The sequence below is a fragment of the Syzygium oleosum genome, unplaced genomic scaffold (genome assembly GCF_021117445.2).
Source record: "Syzygium oleosum isolate NSW1041296 unplaced genomic scaffold, Sole_v2.1 Sole_v2.01, whole genome shotgun sequence".
Taxonomy (NCBI): domain Eukaryota; kingdom Viridiplantae; phylum Streptophyta; class Magnoliopsida; order Myrtales; family Myrtaceae; genus Syzygium; species Syzygium oleosum.
In genome coordinates, this window is record NW_026607485.1 from 26,840,136 (window position 1) to 26,858,329 (window position 18,194).

The following is an 18,194-nucleotide window of genomic DNA, read 5'->3' on the forward strand; positions in this document are numbered from 1 at the left end:
GGAAGAGATGTAATATGACAAGTTTCGGAACATCAGTGTGACTCGCTATGATACGGGAGTTTTTGTAAGGTTGTGGCCATTGAAAACTCCATGGTTTCAATTATTAATTAAAAGTCCAATTGAGGATGTCCGGTAGCCAATTAAATCGTTGAGTTCGATTTCGAGTTAAAAGCAAATGGATTCTAACCTGTCCTGAAGTCACAAATGACGTTGCAAATTTCGAATTAACTAAATAATGCGCAAACGTCAGCTTGGAAACTAACACCGAAAAGCACACGAATTTTATTAGAGTGGAACACATGACTCGCGTTCTCGATGGTCTTGTTTGCTCGGCGACCGCAACCAAACACGAGCTGAGCGGAGAAAGAGACAAAATATGCAACGAGTTAAATATGCAATTGCATCATCAAAATGCAAAGGTTGACTCAGGGAGGTCGATAAATCTATCTGATCTACGTATACATACACGTATTATATATATAGTGTATAGATAAATAATGCGCGAATATTGTGTAGTCAAACGAACTCGAAGCGATGCGCTAGCGGGGGGGGGGACCATATGCTGAAGTGCGCCTCCGTTGCCGTCCTTGTCTCTCTACATCATTTCATCTTTCGACCCTACCAAATAAACGATGTGGGACTGTTCGCACGCTGTCTCTCGCTCTCTCTGACCGACTTTTCTCCGGCACGACCAAAAACAAATGACTCTTGCCTTGTCTTTTCCTCCCTCGAAGTCGTCCTTGGATTACTACTTTTCTTCCCGTTTCCCTTCCCTCAGTCCATCTCTCTCTCTCTCTCTCTCTCTCTCTCGCTCTCGCTGCATCTTTTCACTTGCAACTGCAAACATGGAGAGTCAAGAGCAAAGAAAGGATCACTCTTCCTCAGGTTCTCTGCCTCGTTGCTTCTTCCCCCCCTCTCATAATTTGCTTCCCACTCGGCGAAGTCTTGATCTTTGAGGCATCCTGGCTTCGTGGTCTTTTCCCTTTTGCTGCAAGATGCGCCATTTTTTGGTCCCCATTTCTTGTTTTTCCAGTTTGGGTCTCGACCCTGGAAGGGGTTTTTTAGACGGCGCGTATCCTGCTTTTTCTTGGTTGGTTCTTGGCTGTTGAGGGTTCTGTTGTTCTCATTCTTGTTTGGCTTCCTGTTTTTGCAGGGCACGAGGGCCATGGCGTGCATTTGTGCCACAAATGCGGATGGCCGTTTCCGAACCCTCACCCGAGTGCTAGGCACAGGCGCGCTCACAGGCGGGTCTGTGGAAAGCTTGAAGGGTATAAGGTGGTTGGTTCTGATGAGAACCCCCATTTGAATGTTTCGGATGACGAGCGTTCTGACGACGACCACAAAACCCCAAGTGAGCCTCTTTGTTCTCACTTGCCGTGTCTTTTGGGCTTCGTTGACGTGACTTAATTGAGGTCGGGTGTGGTTTTCTGTCTTTTTTCCCCTCCCCTTTGTGTGGGATCCAAGGTAGTGTGTGTTTGGTCAGAAAATATGTGACTAGATGCAACGATTACAATGTCGTGAAGCCAGAGTGCTCACTACAGGAAATAGGAACAGTAAGGTTTGGTGTTGAAGTTGTTTCTTCAAACGCCAAGTTTTTTGTTTGGAAGTGTTGCTTTGTTAAAGCTAATTAGATGTGTCGTTTTGCCACTAAATGTGAGAAGAAAAACTGTTTTGGAATTTCATAGGAATAAATGTGCTGGGAAGATGCTAATTTTTGAACACCCTTCCTTAGTAAAGGCACCAGTGTTTGAACATGATTTGTTCCTCCAGGCCCAAAAGTTGAAGAGGGAAGTCAAGTCGAACTGGGTAAAGGTGCAACTGCTGAAAGATCGATTTCCGTGGAGGAGGAAGTGTTTTCAGATGCAGTTATGAACTTTCCAGATGGTGGATTGAGTACACAGAGTGAAGGTCTTTTGCATGATGATGAGTCAGTTTGCATTTCCAGAAAGATATCTGACAATAATGCTACTGTGGAAGTTTCGGGTGAAAGTGCAACTACAGGTGGGCTTTTAGGTGTAGAGGAATTGTAATTGATACGAGCTGATTTGTTGATATTTTTTTTAAATCGGGAATTTCTGCTTTTTGATAGCTCGGTAAATTTGCTTTGGGGGATTTTAGATTGAAATTAAAGACTTCATTTTGGAGTTTATGGGTTTTGCAAACATTAGTGGGTCATGAGGGATCTTTGAAGGAAGTCTAATGCTCCTGCCTTCCTCTGAGTATACTCTTTCCATATATAGGTCGTTTTATCTTCTTGAAGAATAAAGAAACATAGACTTACTGTTTCTGCCTCCAAGGCTCCATGGCTGCTGATAAATGAAGAGCTTGGAGTAGATGAATTTAGCTGGGGGAAGAATTTAGATGGTTATCTTCCTTATTAAATCTATTATGGCTCCTGAATTTCCGATCTTGTGACAGATTCTTGTCTTTTAGTGTCATGTTGATGCCAAACAGCATATGGTCAAAACTGGGGCTATCTCTGTATGAGCTATGCACACATATAGTTTGCCGAAAGTCCTTGTTTTTAGCACTTTTCCTTCTGTGTTTTTCTGGAGCTTTTGGAATTTTCTCTTGTTCCTTTAGGAGCTTTTTATGATGGTTCAACCGTTATACTAATGAATCCTCCTGACCATGCTTTACTTTTCCGCTTTGTTTCTCTGATATTAAAGGAGTTGTGTTCATAATCTCATTTATTATTTTCAATGGACAGAAGTTATTCCACAAGATCCCCATTTGGCGGGCAGCAGCACCGAGGAAAAAGTTGCAGCTTCTGGGGTTACGAATGAGAAGTTAAGCAGTGAAAATAACATTCAAGATCTGTTTACTAGTCCTGCCATATCTGAGCAGGATCAACCTGCTGAGAAATTCTCTGATTTGCTGAATGATAAACGAAATGGATCTGTACCTGATTCCTCACTTCTACAATTTGAAGCTCCCATGGAGTCATCGGCCGAAGTTAAAACAATGACTGATGGGGAGGCAGTAAAAGCATTTTCCGAAGACAATATTTCACAGGAGACTGATGTTAAGTTCGATAAGGGAATAATAGGCTCTCAAGTACCATGTAAAGATGAGAAAGAAATATCTTGTGTAATGCCAAGTGATGGAGGCTTTCATTTGGGGAAGTCCGGTGACATTTTGTTCTCTGAGGTATCTCCAAGTGGTCTTGCCCCAGACTTGTCTTCTGAGCAACTGGATGTTTCTGCTGATATGCCCCAGGAAACACCGGACAAAGCACAAGAACTAGAGCTAAGTATTCCTGTAGATCCCGTCGACAGTCATACTAAAACTTTGGGAGAGACTGGAAACTTCCATGTGCTGACTATACCTAAAGATATACCTATAATAGAACATGCCGAGAAGTTCATTGAAGACTTTAAGGATCGTAAAGGAATCAAAGTTATGCAAACTGATGACTTAGGTTCAGTTCCAACAATTGGCCAGAAGGAAGATGACGCAGTTCCTGTTTCTGAGGATTTTTCCAGTCCAAACTTAAAAGTACAGGAGGAAGTTGCAGAGGTTTCTTCAGACATATATATTTCAGAGACCGGTTCAGCACGGGAACTTGAGATTCTTAAGCCTGTGGATGAAGATGCACCTCTTCAGAGCGATGTGATTTTATATCAAGACAGCGTCAACACTCGTGAAAGTCAAGGGCTCAACGAAGTAGAGACAGCTAAAGAAGCATTAGCAACTGCAGTGGAGGAAAGCGATGTGGCTTTGAAAACCGAAAAGATGGAACCAAAGGACGTAGTTAATAGCTCATCGGAAATTGAAGTTGCTGCAGATGATGTGAAATCATCATCTGACCTGCATGCGGTGATTGCTCTGGTGGATACTGAAGTTTGTGAAACGAGTGGCATGTCAGGTGAAATCAATAGTACTAACAATGTTATTGCTATAATTGAGACACCACGTACTGTTGGAGATGCCGAGATAAAACGAAATATGGATGAGAGCTTTGTAGAGAGCCAAATAATTCCTGAATCAACTGGGAAACAGAGTATTGTCCAAGATGACATGATTAACAGTGAAGCTGATGTTTGTCGTGATCAGAGGAACCATGTGAAGGAAAACCTTGATGTTGTGGGGACGGATGTTGCGGAAGGACATGTTCTGGGAAATAGCATAACGAAAGAAAATGCAGCTGAATCCACTTCCACAGGTAGCCTTCAGGGATGCGAGGATACAGCAGAAAATAACATTCATCGGCGGGAAACTAAGTCAGAAATCGTGAACAGAACATCAAATACCCGAGAAGGTGCGAAGGAAGGCGAAAAAAGTGGCGAGGGTGAAATACAAGGAGCATGTGATACTGAAGTGAGCACATCAGTGCATGAATTATCTCATGACGGGGATACCAGAATCAAGGAACTTACATCTGAAAAGCATTACAGGAAAGATAATCTGCTTTCTACTGCCATAGCAAATACAGTCACCAGCGATATCACTGTTCCTGGACATAGTTCTCCTTTGCAAGATGAAAGCGACAAGAAATTTGTTGAACAGCAGGCTGCTGGATCTGTACATGACGCATCGGTAGATTCAAGTAGTCGAGCGGATAGCTTAGAAGGCAACTGGGGATCTGTTTCAGGTATTTACTACATCTTTAAAATGCGATGAGCAAGCCTTTTAAAAGCTTTTCACTAATGCTTCGGTTGTGTATGGGTATGGCGTATGTTACAATACAAATTAGAGATCTACATTGGGCGAACTTTGTACTTGGGTTTCGGCAGTAAACAAGTAAATCAAGTTATCCTATTTGGTTATTAGCGATTGCTTTCTCGTGATCTTTAGAGGCGGCACATCGAACCTTCTCAATATATGGTCATATGTCTATATTGTGGTTGGCATTTTAGCAACAAATGCTGTCTTGATAAATGAAATTCTGACAAAGATGCTAGCAGGATGCATGTGCATGCGCTTCGGTTCTGGCAATCTCGCTGGAACAGGTGTGCACAGCTCTTAGGCAATTGATTTGACAGCGTTTCTGTTTGAATTGCTCATGTTTGGCATATTTCCAAGTTATTGTTGCTTTTCCAATTTTGGAAAAACAAAAGAAAGTACATTCCGAGGCTAAAGCTCTTGCTCAGCTTTGCCACCCTGCTTAATTTTTTCTGAAGAGTAAAATCTTTTCTTTTGCGAGTTAGTTCTTACCTAATTGTTATTCTTTATTTGAATTATGGGTCAGTGCTTTCCACTCAGTCAGATCCACCAGTTGCCGTGGAGCCTGATGTTTTTCCACCAAAAGAGCCCCAATCAATGACAGATGCTGCAAAATCAAACCTGAAGCTGAAAAAAATTGAGTCAGGTGGAAAAAATTCGGAGAAAACAGATGTCTTTGAGCCACCATCCTTCATGACACTGGTCGAACCCACCAATAATCAGAATCCTGCAATTTCCGTGCAAAACAATGACCAATCAAAATCTGCCTCTGAGCAAGCTGGTTGGTTCCCGTCCCTCCCACGTACAGCGAATGATTCTCAAGGAAGGAAGAAGAACGAAGAGATCATCGCCAAAGTCACTAACTGGAGTGCCGGGAAACAACACTCCCCTCTGAAGAGCCTCTTGGTGGAAGCTAACCGAGAGAGCAAGCTGAAGTCAGCGAGCCCGAAAGAGAGTTCAGCTCCCATAGTTGCGAAAGATGACCACGCAGCGAAAGATAATGATAAGAATATCGCGTCGGTGACGACAGTGAGCTCGATTTTAGGTTCTTCTAAAGCTGCCAATTCGGGGGCTGCCGTGAAAGAAACGGACCAAGAATGGAACTCTCCTGCGAGATATCCGACTGACATCAAGAGAGAAAAGAGGAAGGTCAAGGGAAGGCCGTACTGGGCGCAGTTTGTTTGCTGCTCTTCCGTGAATTAGACATCTCGACAGGTTAGCTCATCGAGTAAGGATCTTCACGAGGCATTGCTTCTTGTGTTATCATCCTAGGAAAGTGTAGTGCTATATTAAACTTCATCGAATTTGCACGCTACTGTTGAGTATAGCTTGTTTCTGGGTCACTGTATATTGCATTCTGGTCAATCTTGATGGATAAATGTGTTCTTAGTATATGATGTCGGTGGATAGACATGTCACGAGTTGCTGTGTATGGTAACTGAGAACTAGAGGAGCATGAAAGCTCGACGGTGCATAATGTGCGGCGGCAATATACTCTTCCTCGTGCGTGTGCATTAAAAGTTTGAGGTCTGTGTTGTTTCTTTTCTTTGCGTAGCGTGATACCAGATTATTGATGCTTGATCTTGATCGTGTGAAAGCTCTGGGTACTCGATCTCCCCATTTCAATTTTCTCTTTCTTATCGGCTCGAGTTTGTGTTTTCAAGTCTCTTTGTTTCACAATTTATAGCTAAATTCTTCCTTTTTTATTCTCCAATGAGATTGAGATCACTCTCAGTTTCCGAAGTTTGATTCTGTTTTGGCTGGAAAGTCAAAGTTTGCTTGAAGATCACGAGTCATTTTATACCCATGTAGCGTTTGGAGCAGTCCTAGGATGGGACCAAGTATAAATCCAGATTTAGACTTAGATGAGATCATCCCCACCTAGAAGCTGGGATAGATGGGTTTGCCATTTTCTGGAAAAGCTTAGGGGCTTGACGAGGGCCGGCAATGATCACGGTGACGATCGAGGGGGTCTTGTTCTCAGGCAACTACCCTCATGGCCGTGATTGCATGAGATATCGTCTCTCTCATGCAGGAATCTATGTAGACACGGTGGTCACCGTTGCAGGCCCCCGATTGGCGATGGGTGTTGTGTGGCGATCGCAGTCTGCGCGCATTAGAAAGGTCTTAGTTATAATTCGTTCCGATATCGTGTTCACCAAACAATTAACTGCCATTTATTATCAATTACTGCACAGAGAGACAACATCTGAAAAATCCTATTCTGTTCCCATCAATGTTAGTCCTACGAAACCTTTCATCGACTATGCGAAACAAGACCGCAACTCGGAGATCGACCGTCATGATCCAGTTCCTAATCCACACGAACGGGATTAATCGTATTACTAATTGCAGATGTTTGTCTTTCCTCCGGCCAACAACCGGAGATGTTATGTCGTTGCATGAACATGTCGCCAATCCAAATGTATGTGATCATCAAATCATGTGCAAAGGCTTAACAAGCATTTTGGCGTTTTTGGTAAGGTTTACCTCATCAAGAAAGGGTGTTTCTACCTCCCTAAGCTACAAAGTCTTGTTTAATGTCTTGGAGACTGGACTACCCAAGGGCCCCTGTTACTAGGGATAACTGAATTGACATGCATACAATAGGTTTGGGACTGATTAGATAATTTCTCCTTTTTTGGTCCAGCACCATATAAACCATATGGTCGTTGTGGCTATGGCTGGGGATATGCGGCCGATCCATCATTTTTAATTTTTAGAATTTTGTAGGAAATCACCGGAAAAAAAAACACTAATTTCCAATATTTGGGAATATGCTAGCTCCAGAAAATGTACGAAAAAAAATCCTCCTCCAGGTCGGTTTTCCTCAGGGAAAGGCAAAAGTTGATCATAAGGAACTTTCTCTCCTAAATAGGAAAGAAATCTTTTCGTTTCTTTACTCCAACCTCAAAGGATCTTTTCTTGCTCTTTAAATTTCCTGAAAGGACAGACCCTGTGACCCCATTGTTCACTTACAGTCACAACTGAGGTTGATGAGACAATTTGAATCAGCGGATCACGCCATTGCAGCAGTCATCAGTGGTAGCAGCAGTTCCTGAGGTTACAGAGGAGAGTTTTGTGCACATCGCGGTGAGTTTTTCTTTTGGACGTCTGCGTGCCTGTTGGTGTCAAAGGCCATTGAGCTTGATTCACACTCTTTATTTTTTTTTTCCAACTCCATATGATCTGGGTTTAGGATTATGAGATGGAGAGACGAAAGCCGAACTCGCTATGCGTCTTGTTCGTGTAGTTCGCCTTATGCAACTCGAGTTGCAGAATGAATGTGACGCTTAGGAGCCATAGTGATGCAGATACATAGATCGCAAAAAAGTTGGTTTGTGCTTTTAAGTTGAGGAACATGTATGAAAGAGTGCTCCAACTGCGAGATGCAAGATATAATGATTTATTCAGGAATGTTCGCATGGTCGAATTGTTTCCGAGCGGTCCCGACGATGAAGAATCAGGTCCCAAACCTGGCTAAAACCAGTAGCCGATGGCAATGGACCAACCGGTGCATATGGTTACCGGCGACGGATAAAGGAGTCTGAGGTTTGGCGCGAGTTTTGATTGGCAGTCGTGATAGTCACGATAGAGCTTGATTGCACATGAAATCAGGCTCAGAATCGTGATTAAACGATCGGATTTGTTAGTAATAAATGGCACTAACCGCAGTCGTTAGGGGATCCAAGGACTAAGCTGATTAAATATTGAATTAAGTGGCGATCGAAGTGTCAGGTGTACTTAAATCTGTCTAGTTCTTGGATTATTTTGATGGTCACTACGGACAAAGTCGATCCTTGCCCATCCAATCTCTCCAATTGTTTATGCTCATATCCTCACGCTTCCTTGTAATTCCACAAGCAGGGATAGGTTATTCCACCCCAAGATCAGTACAAGGAAACATGGACAAGCCCAAAGTAGCATGTGAATCCAAAGAACCTCATTCAAGTTGTGCAGAGCAGCCTCAACTCAAAACATCCTCTCCAGACGATGGCGCGAAGGTCAAATCAAGCAAGCGTAGTTGGAGAAAGATTGGAGACACCATTTTGAAGGCGTTGAATTTGAGCGCGAAGACGGAGAAAGCGGGCGCTGAACGAGAAATGGTCTGTAGAGACACAAATTCACAGTTGAAAAGAAAGAGAAGAGAGGAGCGCAAAGTCAAGTCGAGACCGCGCCACCCAGAAACAAGATGTACATGTGCTTCTGTAGGAATAGCAGAAAACAGCAGGACAAGGAGGTTGGAAGAATGGGAATCACAACTGCATCAGTACAATCTCCTGTCATGGTGAAACTCAGTTGGTTAAGAAACAGTAGCTTTGTGGCTGGCTCGCTAGGGTCAAGGAAAACTTTTTCGAGGAATTCGAGGGGGTTTTCTTCTGTTTTCCGTTACAAATCGTCAATCTAACAAAACAGACTATACCAATGTATTATGTCCAGAATTTGACATGTTTCTAATTACCAACCACCAATTCCTAATGCGGAATCATCTATCCTCTCGCTAGAGACAGCCAAAGTTTTGGACGGTCGAAGATCATATCCAATGTAGACTACAATTCATGTCTACAATGGCAACTGTGGAGGAGGTTACGAGATAAACGAGATCGACTGATACTTTGTAGGAATTGTTTATCCCCTGGATGGATGTAATCCTAATGCATATTTGCACTCTACGTGATCTACAAAAGATGAAGTGAGAACTCCAACATGGGAGTTCTCATAGTAACATCTACTGAGGGAGTTTTGAGGACATGTAATTGAGCTTAATTCGCATAGTAAAGTATATACTGCGTGCATACTATGATTATGATTATGATTATTTCGAATAGAACCACAACATCTAAATCCTAAAGAGGGTATCAGGACTCAGTTTTGAAGGAAAGAGAAGGCTTTGGTTTGGACAATAAAAACCCACTTATTGCTATCAGTAACAAAAAAAGACTAAAGAAAGGAAAAGTGAGGGACCAAAAATAAGAAATAAAAAGAACATTCACGCATATCCACCTTTGCATGGTATCTTCTTTGATGATGGATTGGCCGAATAAGTTGCCCCTTCATTGAGGATATCCATACTCATCCTCCGGTCACTGGATGTTTTATGTATCTCCTCCAAAGGTTTTATTATCAAGGAGTTTTTGTAGTTCAGATGTGTAGTGACTTATAGATGGTGGTGTGCTTTCATTTGAAACTTTTAATGTAGTATCTTTGTATATTGAAAAGAGATGATACTGCAGTATAATCGGATCTCTAGGAGTTTCTCGTACCATCATCTGCTGCTGTTGACCTGAAATACATTTCTATCTCATCCAGCAATCTCTCGTTGCCGATTTGAAGTCCTCCATATACCTCTGCTCGTTGTGAATCAGATGTAATCAGATCAACGAGAAAATCGATAGTTGCTTCCGTGTCATCGTCAACGGCAATAACCTTCTTTGGACATTTCTCTTTGCTTTCATCTTTCGTGTTTTCACCATATATGTGAGTCCTGCATTCCTGCATAATATAAGATTTATCAACTTATGGGTACTGCATTACCTTTCCTCGCAATCTTAAAACTGTAGTTGAAATTGACTTTCACTGTCCACACAAGTTGTGTAAATCTAGCCATCCAGAGGAGAGGATGAAAAATGTAAAGACCGGAAATAAGGAAGCTACTCAGACGCAGGTGAGTACCAAGCTCATGGGAACATGCCAAGGGGAAAGTAACACTAGTAGCAGAGCAAGATGAAAAGGAAATAAAGTACCTGAAGCAGCCTGTTTAGGTTAGCCACATGATCTGCACACAGGAGCTGAGAGTTCAACAGCTCACGCAATAGGAGGAAAATCTCTGCACTCAAGTCACTGCCTGTGAGGTTTCCAAGTATACCAGTCAAGAAGGTATCGTTAAACACGGACCGCATCCATTCTGGAACTTTAGGTAGCTTCAGCAGTGCTACAGATACAATAACAGCAGCCTTGTGATGATTGGTGGGAGATTTAGACGCTAAAGACGGAGCTGCCAGAGATATTACCAACTCTTCCAAAATCAATCTGCACCACATACTTCTCCTGTTGAATATTTCTGCTACTTCTTCCCACTTCAAGATCATTGCAAGGCAAAGGCTACTGTTTATCGCCACTCTGGTATCATTGTACAAAAGCAAGCCTTCAAATACAGCCATCAGCGACATCCAGTATTTATCCGTGCATAGGTCCTCATGCTTGCCGTCTCTCTGTTCGGATAACCTAATAAACAACTCCAGCAGACAGTATGAAGCGACGAGCTTGACAAGAGGAGGTCCGAAATGCATCAGCCTGCACAAGTCATGGCACTTGATGCTTAAGAAAGGACGCGACTCCATGCATGTTGTTTGACCAATCAGATTATCCCAGTCCACTGCATTCGGTAAAACGGCATGCATGCTAAGAAAGGTATGTGTCAGTACTTTTTCTTAAGAAGGAATTCCAATTTGGGACATCCAATCAAATAGCTAACCTTTTCTTTGATAAACTAAAAAGTTCAGACAGCTAACCTTTTAAAAGCAAAATAGTGCAATAAAAGCACATGTATCAAAGTTTCTCCAGCCTTTGTTCCCTCATCAATGTTATGCATTGCTGGTCCATTCGGACAGGCCACATGAATAGCACTGGACAAGGTCGATGCCAATGAAGTGTTGAGAAGAACGATTTTTGAAGCCTCCACTAGTGCTCCATTTGTTGAGTGGTGCAAAACCAAGCACAAAATGCCAAGAATCAAGCAACAGGTGGAGCACTTTCCTATGTCACCCGAGTAAATCAAGTGATCCATCAACTATATGAAAAAAACAAAATGGAATCAGCTACCCTGCATTAATAGTGAGATCTGGGGCAGAACTTATACTTGGTGGAGTTATCTAGACAGTCACCTTCATAGCAACTGCAACCCAGGTTTCATTGTCAGCAAGAGCATCTGAATCAACCGAACTCAATATGTTGAAAATAAAGATTGCCATGGCTGTGTATACCTCTGAGGATGGGCTTGAATTGTTATAGAAGTTATGAATTGCCTTTGCTATTCCATTCAAGCATAATTTGTTAGAAGCCTCAGGAAAGATACGTGTGACATCTGCCATGAGATTCAATACTGAAGTCAAGTCATTCTCTTGGTTATTTTCCATAACAACCTCTTCAAATATGTACACAAAAAGTTTTGCAGCATAATTGTCTTCTGCTGCCACCAATTCTGCAATCGATTGCACATCCAGATCACGACCCTTTTTCCCATGGACAATTAATGGGTTGTCAGAAGTGGGACTAATTCTGCAGAACTTCAAGATCTGACAAGACAGTGATTCACAGAGTTTCTCTTGTTGAAACAACCATTTAAGCGATGTAGGATGAATTCTGGTAGACAGCAGATCCCATTCACTTTTGGTGACTAGTTGTATAAAGAGCCTCTCAGCTTCTGGACTATATGGCATTTGGTAGCTCATCTTGGCAAGACCCCTATACAGGCTATATAGAGCAACTAGTTGAACAACAGTCGATGAACTCATAGAAGTGCGTGTTAGATCACACCCATTGACGAGGATATATTGTTCAATGGAAGCTAACACTACTTTATCAGCTGCAAGCCTGCCAAAGATGCTTATGTTAAGTACGATATAGGAATTTATGGACTACACTAATAATCACTAGACATATTAAACCGCACATCATATCCCCATATACAAGAATTCAGGATAGGGAGGCTAAATACCTTTCATCGAACAAAGAACTGCAATACAAAATTTGCAGGGCCGCAGATTGACAAAAGGATAGCTGCAGATTATGGGAGCTCTGTTGCCCTAGCAGAAACAGCAAATCATTTGGATCAGATGGAAGGTAAGACACAGCATCCCTAATGTTCTGCCCACAATCATTTCCAAGTAGAACTTCAACAAGTGAACTCATCATCAAATATATTCGGCTTTTCATCCTCTCTGTTGGATATAAAGCTAAACAGCTGAATGAGAAGGTGAACCAAGAACTGGAGATCATGTTCTCTGCGAATTCGTTGGTTTGGTCATCATAGCTGTGAATAAGTATTGCATGAAAAATATCAAGAACGCACAGGACAGTCTCCTCCTCCTCTTCTCCTTTGATGGATTTCCATAGCCAAGGCAATAGCCATTTTCTACATATATCAATGACACAATGTTGCAATCCATTCTTGTTGGAGTTGTCAACTGGGTAACCTCCATAACCATAAGCAAAGGCCTCTTTCAGTAGAAGCAAGGAATGCAGAAGCAGGTCTGTATGCTCTCTGGTAGCACTTAGACAAGCTAAAATGGCATCTTTTGATGACTCTTGAATGCATGTTGTTAGATTTAAGACATCATGAGAAGATGGGGAATTCATCATACTCATCAAGATAGAGCATACCAGCATGAATGATTCTGAAAGCATGCCTGTTTCACCATCATTATATCTTCTAAGCATCCTTGCCAAAATAACAGCTAGTTGCTCACTTTGTGAAGTTGATGCCACTCCGGGGCAGTTAGAAATGCAGCTAAAAATGAGCTTCAGTAGCTGAAGCTGACTGGGATGAAAAGGCACTTCAGCAACATAAGCAAAGACAGGAATTAGAGAGGCAAAGCCAACTGCAAGCCTCTGTGTAAAAGCTTGTCCAGCACTTGACAGGAGATCAAGAACTCTAAGGCAAGAGCTGACCACAGGATCCTTGCATTCTATTTATCAATGAACAACATCAATCCTTTGTCACGAGAATGAGAATTTCCTACTATAGAGGATTAAGGTATTTAAGGAAGTATACTTTTAGTTAATTCATAAAAGAAGATAAAAGACATTCAAATATCCCAAGACTGTGAAATGATTCTTTTCTTGAACCTGGAAATACCAGAGACCGAGAGTGTTGTTTTCTCACAAGAAACGACCAAGCAATCTAGCTTGGGTTTCTAGAGGATCTCCCAATATATTGATCAGAAGAACTTATAAAGTACACGAAATGAACAAATGGCTACTTTCACCCACATAAACATGCCAGAAGGCCATAGGTATCAAATTCATGATTAGGAAAGCTAATTGCTAATGCCTTTTTCTCTTGTATGACAAATGACACAGCAATCATCGAGTAAAGGATTACTTGCCTGATAACCTGAGAATTTCGAATACATAATCCGCAATATTTGCTTCCACCAAAAGTTGAAACTGCTTCACTGAATTTAGTTCACCTAAATAATAGGCAATTAACTCTAATGTGCTCATTTGGACTTGGCCATCTGATGAAAGCAATGGACCTTTGATGGCCTCTGAAAATAAGGTGCAGAGGGGAGAGATATCTGATAAATCATCTGTAACTTGTTCGAGACTATCGGCTTCAACAGAACTCAAGTTGCTCATATAATCATCATATGGATCTTTGAGAAATCCTCTCTGAACCAGCATCGACAAAAGTGCTAACCAAGAAAAATGAAATTAGCGGTGGATGATTAATGTTCACGTGTATTGGGATTCTGCTAATATAGATGATGATGCAAATGAATTGTTTCAATCAAAAGATAAACTGTCAATCTAATGATAGATAAGCATCTCTCCCAGTTGCCAAACCTCACATATAGGCACAACCCAAAACATAGCGATTTTAACACACTTCCAAGTAATACAGAAGTTGACAAACCTACACAGTTCAGGCGAACATCATCACTTTGGGTCTTCAAGAGGACATCCAACGACAGACGTATGAGCTTGGGACTGCAAGCAACAAAAGGATCACTTTTGTCACCATCCCCAAATTCCCGCTGGAGGACCGACAACTTGTACAGCACAAATAATATCTCCCCCTGGATATCATCACTGCATGGACGGACAAAATGAGCACAATACTCACGATGTCTGAATATCGTATGTGTGAGAGTATGTATGGAGTCCTGATCTCTCATCGTATGTTGCTTGTTACCTCGGCAGTTGAAGACCATCCATAAGATGAACAACAAGGGCATGTCTATCTTTGATCGAAACATAAATATCGGTCGTCCCATGGTTTAGAAGGATACCAAAGCAGTGGAGCTGCAATTGAGGGACACGATGACATTAGAAGAAGCTCGAAATTCTGTCCAATTGCTACCCTAGTGCCCAATGCAGAACATCTTACATTGAAGCAACCTTATCTTTCTGGAAAACAAGTCATCACAAACAGAAGGGACCAAAGCGCACACACAGATGAACAAAGAGGAAAGGGAGATGTGAATTGAAAAACTAGCAAATGGTTTCACCAGAACAGAAGGATCCAAAATTTCACCAATGAGAACTGAATTGAACAATCACCCTTCCTTTTCATCATTCTCTCATTACGCGCCAAAAGAACCGAACAGCATCGAACATCAAAGTCGCGAAGTCGCGCCTTACCACATGAACCTGGCGTCGACTCCACCCCAGCGCGCGAGAACAGAGCAGGTCCGAAACCCTGGCCGCAAACTCACCAGCCAATCCCAATTCACCGCCGGAATGCGACAGAAGGACGATCATCAGGTCGATGATCTGGCGAGCGATCGGCTCGTCGTCGGAGGCCGAGAGCGCCCGGACGAGAGGGGAGGGGAGGAGGTGGGCGTGGGAGGCGAGGAGGGACCGGAGGAAGGGAGGGTCCGAGAGGGCACGGGAGAGCTGGGAGAGGGCGTAGGAGACGTGGACGGTGGGGGCGGGAGGGGCGGCGGCGAGGAGGAGGTTGGAGAGGCAGAGCAAGCAGATGCCGCCGCCTTGCCGGGTTCTGAGGTTCAGCGACGGCCTGTGGCCTTGCGAGCAGGAGCCCGGAGGCGGCCGCCATGAATCCTCCGTTCCTCCTTCTTCATCTTCATCTTCTTCATGTTCAACTTCTTCTTCTTCTTCGACTTCGTCTGCGAGCTCGGAATCTGGTTCTTGCGAATCACCGAAGAACATCGTCGTTCAGTCAGAGAGAGAGAGAGAGAGAGTATGAGAGAGAGAGAGTATGAATTTGAATTTAGGCGCGAGGATGCAGCCTTATATAGCTTTTTCTAACAAGCAAATTTTCGTTTATTTTTTTCGAATTTTTTTTTCGAATATTGATTTGAGTAGCAATGGGTGCCGGTGGTGCTTCTCATTTGAATTTTTCGATTAACTAAAACAATTGTAATTACCGATTCTATAAGGACAATAATATATATCGAGTGGCACACGAGGATTTGAGATTGATTTCATAATCGATTTTGAAGTAGGAAAAAAAGAACTTTAGTAGGAGATACTTTAATCTTTCTCTCGGTTTGGTATAATGTTATGTCGAGGGATCTTCACTTTTTAGGCACCGGAGTTCGCGTACTCGTGTATTGATGGGTTGTATCTTGTTCGGTCGGTTCACTGTTGATGACATTATTCTTTGTTTAATTATTTGATCAAATATTGAAAATATAGGAAAAATACTAGTAAGTGAAGGAAAAAAAGTTAAAGAAAATCATAGAAAGCTCATGAAAGAAAAAAAAAAGAAGAAGGAAAAGAAGGGTTCACGCTTACGCTTTCGCATCACAAATCCATAAGATTTTAAGAATTAGAAAATAAATCAAACTCAAAATTAGCAATCCCAATGGGACAAATACCCCCAAAAATAAATAAATAGATAGATTTCCCAACTTCCAAGTTCCCAAGAAAATTCCCAATGTCTAAACCAACCTCTTACACATGAAATAAACCATAATATAGAGAATGAGTCTTTAACATCCACACTTACATCTTAAACCCTATTCAATGTTTGGGCCCTTTGTGACCTTTGGTCATCAATTAATTGGGCCAATTTGAATTTCGATCCCATTCTCTTATATTTTGGTTTTTTCGAGTGCCGATATAAAAGATATGTTCGGCTTTGACTAAAAAACGACAGAGGGTATGAAAAATGGCAGAGGGTCGAGCTGTTCCCGATTGAACCGGCCAGTATGGTGTCATTGTAGAAACATTGGTTATAAATAATAAATACATAATAAGTGCTCGTTATGCAGTTAAGGCCTAAAACTGTAGTCCACTTTACCTTTATCTTTGAACTTTTCATTTTCTAAGTTAAGTATCGGAAGGTTCTCAGGAGAAAAAGCGGCGGACGATCTCATTTCTTTAAAGTAGTACACAAATCCAACCGGAGAAGACCGTTTCGCGTGGACTGGCCTAGATGAAATTGTGGATCAGAAAATAACACGTTTATGAGATAGCTCATGCAATTTACATATTATATTTATTTCTGGCAATTTCCTTGATAGTTGATACACAAAGATTAGGAATTTCACATAAGACTTTTATATACATGAATGTTAATTTAATTACTCTTATCAGTTAATTGGAACTGGAGAAGATTTTTATGTTCTTTAGTTAGTAAAGGTTGGAGAGAAGAAAAAAATCTGGGAATGACGGGTGGGGCCGGCAGTAGCCCCAAAATAAAGAAGAGAAAGTGATCGAAGCAGATAATAATAATTTTCCATAATCAATTTCTTACCCAAAAAAAATTATAATTTACCTACACAGAACTTTCTATTGAAAGAAATAAACCATGCAATGCGTAGCCATGTCACGAAAGAAAGAAAAGGAAAATTATGTATAGACTTAAGTTATGCGATATGCGGTAGATAATTTTAGTCATATGCAATTCACTTAATCAGTGAAGATACAAAATTTAACTAACCAACATATATTTTTGTAGGGATAATTACGTAAATAGCCCATGAACTTTGGCTCACTGTGAAATGTTGTTCCTAAATTTTTAATTTGTTCAATGTGATCCCTGAACTTTTGCTAAATATGCAATGTCGTCCATGAACTTTTAATTTGTTCGATATAATCCTTAAACTTTTGTTAACTTAGTCCCTAAACTACATGAAAATATCTAATGTTATCATTTCATCAATTCAAGTTTAAAGATAATATCGAACATTTTCATATAGTTGAGAAACTAAATTAAACATGTACCAAATGTTCAATGACCACATTAAATAAATTAAAAGTTCATAAGCTACATTGAATAAATTAAAAGTTGAAGGACAACATTGCGCATCGAGTCAAAAGTAGAGACTATTCGTGCCATTTTCCCATATTTTTTATATGTATAGGGCGCCAAATAACAAATCACATTTTTCTTACAGGAAAATAGTTAACTTGAAGAAAGAGAATAGAATAGAATAGAATTTACGCATAACTTTAGGGATCCCATCATAATTTTCTACCACTTTTTTTTTTTTTCGGTCAGAGTCCTAATTTCCTACTTGACGAAGAATGTTTAGGCTGTGAATGATAACCATTTTATTTCTCTAATTTTGTTCCAGAAATAGGTTTGAAACAGAAATCCGTTTGGTAATGCAATTTTAATTTCTATTTCTGGAACAGAAATCAGAAGTTAAAATTTTTTGATTTTTTATTTCTGGAACAGAAATGAGAAGTTAAAATTCTTCTCATCGCTCATCCTCGTTACTAGTCGGTCGCCCACTCGCCGCCCACTTACAGGCGCCTGCCGCCTGCCACCACCCGCCTCCAGTCGACACCCCCCGCCGCCCGCCGTCTATCGGCCACCGTCTCCTGCCACCTTG

The 18,194-nt window shown here is 41.5% G+C and overlaps 2 protein-coding genes across 2 annotated transcripts; one reads left to right on the forward strand and one right to left on the reverse strand.

Moving 5' to 3' along the window:
* Positions 1–751: 751 nt before the first annotated feature.
* Positions 752–6,057, forward strand: LOC115686261 (uncharacterized). The gene is made up of 5 exons (XM_030611484.2): positions 752–885; positions 1,154–1,351; positions 1,771–2,001; positions 2,711–4,594; positions 5,192–6,057. Exons 1-5 carry the CDS (start codon positions 846–848, stop codon positions 5,866–5,868), a joined length of 3,030 nt encoding a protein of 1,009 aa, XP_030467344.1. The 5' UTR covers positions 752–845; the 3' UTR covers positions 5,869–6,057.
* A 3,478-nt stretch (positions 6,058–9,535) lies between these two features.
* On the reverse strand, positions 9,536–15,623 carry LOC115686305 (protein PUTATIVE RECOMBINATION INITIATION DEFECT 1). The gene is made up of 9 exons (XM_030611541.2): positions 15,031–15,623; positions 14,582–14,691; positions 14,303–14,478; positions 13,773–14,081; positions 12,383–13,352; positions 11,550–12,258; positions 11,178–11,455; positions 10,410–11,067; positions 9,536–10,158 (listed from the first exon to the last, which is right to left on the reverse strand). The coding sequence occupies exons 1-9, from the start codon at positions 15,556–15,558 to the stop codon at positions 9,913–9,915; spliced, it is 3,984 nt and encodes a 1,327-aa protein (XP_030467401.2). The 5' UTR covers positions 15,559–15,623; the 3' UTR covers positions 9,536–9,912.
* Positions 15,624–18,194: the final 2,571 nt, after the last annotated feature.

Excerpts from the sequence above, each read along its gene's own strand:
- LOC115686261 (XM_030611484.2), top strand. The coding sequence starts at position 846 with ATGGAGAGTCAAGAGCAAAGAAAGGATCACTCTTCCTCAG. Across the intron at positions 886-1,153 it reads AAAGGATCACTCTTCCTCAG|GGCACGAGGGCCATGGCGTG; the intron begins GTTCTCTGCCTC and ends CTGTTTTTGCAG. Across the intron at positions 2,002-2,710 it reads GGGTGAAAGTGCAACTACAG|AAGTTATTCCACAAGATCCC; the intron begins GTGGGCTTTTAG and ends TTCAATGGACAG.
- LOC115686305 (XM_030611541.2), bottom strand. The coding sequence starts at position 15,558 with ATGTTCTTCGGTGATTCGCAAGAACCAGATTCCGAGCTCGCAGACGAA. Across the intron at positions 14,479-14,581 it reads GATGGTCTTCAACTGCCGAG|TGATGATATCCAGGGGGAGA; the intron begins GTAACAAGCAAC and ends CCGTCCATGCAG. Across the intron at positions 14,082-14,302 it reads TGTTCGCCTGAACTGTGTAG|CACTTTTGTCGATGCTGGTT; the intron begins GTTTGTCAACTT and ends TTTCTTGGTTAG.